General features: G+C 40.7%; 1 protein-coding gene across 1 annotated transcript in view; it reads left to right on the forward strand.

The window, feature by feature from the left end:
• CNTN3 (contactin 3) overlaps window positions 1–6000 on the forward strand; it is a 387846-nt gene that overhangs the window by 330817 nt on the left and 51029 nt on the right. The window contains exons 9-11 of the mRNA XM_045289985.1: window positions 2793–2910; window positions 3973–4131; window positions 4214–4363. Of these exons, the coding sequence (XP_045145920.1) occupies window positions 2793–2910; window positions 3973–4131; window positions 4214–4363 (427 nt within the window). The remainder of the gene's footprint in view (window positions 1–2792; window positions 2911–3972; window positions 4132–4213; window positions 4364–6000) is intronic.

Here is a 6000-nt window from a genome sequence, read left to right on the forward strand (position 1 = left end):
TGTCAGTTGGAGACTAATTAACTCCTTAGAATGCGGCCCTTAGTCAATATGCAGGTCTGAAATTGAACACATCCCTGTGGCTCTAATTGCAGCTAAACAATAAATAGTTCTATAAGGTGTGATGTGTGCACACTCTAGAATAATCAATCATTTGTGCCATGTGATTTTACTTAATTTTTGTTCAATGTACTTGTTGCATGTTATCTCAATGTCTTGATGGTGCCATAAGAGAAATACAGTAAATGGTTTTAAAGGACCCAACTTATCTTTGCACATGCAGTCTGACTTCAGGGCGGCAGCTCTGTGGGAAGACTCCCTCTGTGAGGCCCCGTGCACGGGTGCTAATGCTGTCAGCAAGCTTGATTCTATACTTCCTTGGCATGTTTCTTCCCCCTGCTCTGCTGCCTTGTCTTGGGGTCTCTGCTGCTCCTTTGAAGTCAGAATGATTAGCTGTAGGGCACACCTTCCATGGAAATGACCTCATTAACATAAAAAAGAAAAACCGAGTCCCACCTGGAATTACATCCATAGGGGTTCTGATTCCACCTTGTGCTTTGGAATAGAGGCTGGGGAGAAGAGCTGGTGGGGGCACAATTGTCCCAACTGGAGTTCACCCCATCATAGATACTTCTCTGTGCAGGCACTTGATATACTTTGGTGAAAATCAGTCTTTACTCATTAAGCTGTGTTATTCAAAGACAATCTATAGAATGGGATAGAGAAAATAATAGAGAGGAACAATACTGAGAAAGAGAACAGTTAAGTTGTAATATATTAATTTTTGTTAAATTTTATACTATCCTTCTTTACTCTATGTTCATGCTGTAAAAAGAAATCAGTGTTTTTCCTTGTCTGCAGGTCTTAGTTAATTGCTTCACTTCTACATTCTACAGTTTTAAAAGATCATTTAAAATTATATACACTCTGATGGCGATCCTGACTATATATCCTTAGGTAATGGTTTCGGTTTTTACTTGATCTCGCTATGTTGGGTTTATTGACTTATTTTGTCACTACAAGTTAACAGTGTTTGAATTGATAAAAAGAACATGAATACGTGACTTCTGGCGTTATTTGTTCCTTTGTATCAGTGCAAAAAGTGACTAGAAATGACAAGCCTAACACCATTCTCTTCCTTACTCATTCAAGAAGCCAAGCCAGCCTATGTCTGGGAGCTAGAAGTACATAAATACATAAGTGCCCCTGGTGTAAAGGGTGGTAGTTTAAATGTACGCAGAGGTACCTCAGAAAAAAGGCCCGGCAATTTACTTTCTAAAAGTCACAGCCATTGAGCCCCCTTTGGAGCACAGGTTTATTCTGAAACACGGTGAGTCACAATCAGCTCAGCAGCAGCTGGCTTCTGGTTCAATCTAGAGTCCTGTCATAATTCTGTTTTAACAACCCCCAAATAAAGAAGGGAAGTGAAGAAGAGGAATTTCACCCCAATGGCATTTAATACTAACAGTTCCTACTCCACTAAAAATGAGAACTTTCTTTAGACCTGCTAATCCACCTGCTTGGAGTGCATGGTGCTCCTCAAGCCTGAGAGTGTTCAAGGTCAGTAGACATGGAGCTCTTGTCCTGGGGATACATTTTGAAATGACCCAGGGGTGGGGGGGGCGGAAGTTTAACTTGATGAAAGTAAAATGTGCAAACTTAACAGTTTCTGGATTATCATTTAATTACAACCATCAATCACTTCTCATCTGCTTTCTCCCAGTACCCAAAGGATGCAGGCTGAGGCTTTACAATCCAACCAATAGACAATATATAGTCCACTGTGGATCCTTGGGATGGGAAGCAATATTTTGGAAATTACCCTTTAGAAGGTCTTAGGAAATTACCTAACAACAGGATAACAGAATTCATCTTTTGACAAATACTAGAAAAATCCAAGAGTTAAAGCTATTCTTTTAATTAGTAAGATAAACACTTACTGCTTTTTCCTCTGTGCCAGTTCAAAGATTTTTCACTAAGTGGTGATTTTCAAAGGGCTTTGCATTGCAAATCATTTTATTTCAATCCATATTTTTACTAATGCGTGAAACTGGCCTGGAGTTGGTCATCCTGTGAACATGATTGCACACTTTTTTGAAATGAGGATCATTTTAAGTTGAACTTTTATAAATAGATTTGCTCCTTTAGTTGGCTCAGGTAAGGGGAGGTGGGGGTGGGGGGTATGCCAGCAAATGTCTTTATGGGAAGCTGTTACTTTTAGGGTTTCAAATATTTTAATTTCTTCTTATGGAGAACTTCATTCTGACTGCCTCAAATTCTGTAGCAAAGGAATTCAACAGCATTAGGCTTTTAAAGCTCCAATCTGTTCAGAAAAGTGTTTCCAATGTGGTAATCCCCTTGTCTTGCTGCATTTATCTCCCACCAGATACCTAAACGCTTCCCTCCTCATCTCAGGCAGATAATTGCAAAGGGGCTGGAACTAGAAGAGTGTCGAGCAGGTGCTGAGCAGTGGATATAAAAAGAAGTGGCACCCTCCTGGAAGCAAATAGACTCTCAGGGACTGTAATCTCGGCCCTTATTTATTTCTGAAACCATAAATGCCCAGGGGACGAGGTGCCATGTGTTTGACGGCAGAGATGGAGGTCTGCAGCCACATGTAGATTTTAACTGGATTTTGTTTTCGTACCCTGAATTGTAAGCCATCTTTTGGCTTGCACTTTTCTCTCTAAAAATCAATCTCACCCAAAGCGCATGGCTGTTTTTTTGTGTGTGGGTTTTTTTGTCCAAATAACAGCCTGCTCATTACTTGTTTTTTTGTTTTGTTTTCTCCCCAGAGTTCATCTGGTGATTTAATGATCAGAAACATTCAACTGAAGCACAGTGGGAAATACGTTTGTATGGTACAAACGGAGGTGGATAGCGTTTCATCTGCCACAGACCTCATCGTAAGAGGTAAGCACGGAGGCCTCGGTGTGTTTTGTTGTTTTTTTTAAACTTCTCCTCTGACCTGAGCTTACTGAAGTTGAAAACCATAATGAGATAGCACATGTGATGTCCGGTACTGATGGGCTTCGCTTTTCATCGACAAGAGCATGGGGGTAGGTGTTCATTTAAAGGGGTGGACATCTCAACTCTGCCCTTCAAATGGCTCACAACATAATTGGCATTCCACATCTGCTGCCAAGCTGAAGTGGTTTTAAGCATTTCGTTAACTCAGCAACTGTGTTTAATGTAAGAGGGAGCGGATGTGTTGTGTGGGCTCGTGGATGTGTTTACTTCCAGAAGAATCAGGATTCTTTGGAATGCCTGAGAAAATGTGTCAAACTGAGCTACTCTCTCCAGAGTACTGATTTTGGACTGGGCTGAAAACATCATAGAGTATGCACCATAGAGTGCATTATAGAGTCAAATCTTATCAATAACAAGTTCTAGGTGACAAACAAGGCAGTTCCCAAGATGCACCTGGTGTAAAGGGAAAGGCTTCAGGCTGAAGTAAAGACCATTGAACTTGGAAACATACAGAAAAACTGTTGGACAGAAAAGCTTCCAAGGGTGGGTGTCAGTGCAATCGTGGGCTATAATAGTTTGGGAATTAATGCCTCACAGAGTAAAATCTTTTTGACAGGATAGTGTGGGATGTAGGGAATAGTTTTATTGAAAAGTAAATGGCCTTTTTCCTAAGAACCACAGAAACTGGGATCATTTGGAAGTTTTGAAGTGGTTGTGTAATTTATTTGTCACTTTGCCATAAAGGGATGATTACTTCTAGAATTGTAGCCCTGATGAACAGAGTCCCAGATAAACAGCTGCTCCCTGAATAGTTGGAGGTTCCAGTCCACCGAGAGGTACCTCGGGAGAGGTGCCTCTGGCAGACAGCAGAGCTCCTTGGGTCAGCAACTGGCCTGGCTTCTGCCCGTATGTGTGAAGCAGTCCAGAAAGGCATTAGGTCTTAGGCTCAGAAATCAGGCTTATGTCATCGTCAGACTTGCTCTTTGCATGTTTTGCTGTCCTTAGGTTCACCTGGACCACCAGAAAATGTGAAGGTAGTTGAAATGACAGATACCACAGCCCAACTCTCTTGGAAAGAAGGTACAGACAACCACAGTCCAGTCATCTCCTATTCCATCCAGGCTAGAACACCCTTCTCCGTGGGTTGGCAAACGTTCGCAACAGGTAATAGCGGAGGAGGTAAATGGGGTTCAATTCAATGCTGAGACACACTGGTTCTGACATCTCTCAAATGATTCCTTTGTAGTGCCTGAGGTCATCGATGGAAAAACTTACACAGCCACTGTTGTGGAATTAAACCCATGGGTGGAATATGAATTTCGGGTTGTAGCCAGCAACAAAATTGGAGGTGGAGAACCCAGTTTACCCTCAGAAAAAGTAAGAACTGAAGAGTCAGGTTAGTGTTTTTGCTTTCTGAGTAATGGGTTGATAGGTTCCGTTGGGATGGCATCTCTCAGCCCAACAGGCCTGCACTGGCCTTTCTCTACAGGGAGCAGGGGCTCACCCCAGTAACACCCCATCACAGTTACCTGACCTTTCTAATGCAGAACCAGTGATGTGGCATTTGTCAGAGGCATGTGAATAAGTGATTCTGATGTAGTGTGATATTTCCATAAACTCAGACCATTGTAAATGATTGTGAGTGCATGTTGAGTGAATATGTTTTTGTCACTTAAAGTTATAATTACTATGTGACATAGTTACCCTGTTCACAGGGGAAGTACTGTTTTCATTTATAACAAGCATTGACAAATTGGTAGGATAATGACATTTGGGAGTTCTGCTGCTGGGAAATCTCCTTCTGCCACCAAGCTCTGTGAATGAACTTAAACGATTGATGAATAGGCATATTTTGGCCCTCCAAGTGTTAAATGAAGAAGGAGTCATTGTTAAAATTCTCCATGCAAAGCAATTATTCACACAAACTTTAGAAGTATTCTTTTACTTCTAAAGAAAATCTTCTAACATAAGCATGTAAAATCAGACAGTGTATAGTGCCTCACATCATTGAAAAATCTGGGGAGAGCCAAAGATTTCCCTTATCCCTTAGTTAATTAATATTAACTAAGAGTATGTGTGAAATAGATCTAGTATCACATTAGCATCTGAGCCAAGATCGGATCCATGAAATGTGGCACGCTAATTTTAATGATGCAATTTTACCCAGGACAATGCACATAATGTTTATGCTGGGTATTATGAAAAGTAAGGGAATCATATCTTTTTTGGTGTTCTGTTCATTTACTCACACACCATATACTTGTGTGTCTACCTATGTGCTGAGCACATCCTTGATTTTCTGGTATAGCTGAAAATGTGGCAAACGATGAAAGATGGTCTTTCAGGAACTTGTATTCTAGCAGTGTCAGGGAGTTGATAAGCCTTAAATTGTCAATGTAGGTTAAGAAATTTGATGCCTGTAATATTAGTAAAGAATACCTCATTGTGTCACCATTAAGGTTCACCCTCTTGAAGCTGTGCTGTTGCTTTGTTTTTTGGTAAATGGAACCCAGGGATGTTGAGCCTATAGGGACAGAAAATATAACAAGGGTTTCGTGGCAAAGGGTATAGAGAGAGGTGGGGGGAGATAAGAAGGAGACGATGCTAAGAAATCCAAGAAGGAAAAGTATCTTTGGAGACTGATTATGGAAGCAATTTTACAATTATGTTTGACATGATTGAACTATGGAATGATATGACCAAAACAAAAAAATCATAGATCCAAGAATGGGTTTGGGGCTCTCACTAAATCCTAGGTCCAACGTAAGAACATAGTAAGTTCTTACATCATGGCTCTGCTTGTTATTCACCTTCGTGAAATGATCACCGAAGGTAAGGGTGCTACAGTAAAGTATGGTAAAGAAAGTAGATGGTTCCCAGCTATCAATCATAATAATGTATTTAAACAAGCAACCATCTAAACCAGGAGTCAACTAAGTCCACACCAGAAAGTGTGGTCCAAAATTGGCAATTACAAAATTAGAATAGAGTGAAAAGTATCAGAGCTAAAATTATGAACTCCCAATTTGTGGA

Source organism: Echinops telfairi, unplaced genomic scaffold, assembly GCF_000313985.2.
Source record: "Echinops telfairi isolate 266 unplaced genomic scaffold, ASM31398v2 ScPeMD7_31;HRSCAF=116, whole genome shotgun sequence".
NCBI classification, from domain to species: Eukaryota; Metazoa; Chordata; class Mammalia; order Afrosoricida; family Tenrecidae; genus Echinops; species Echinops telfairi.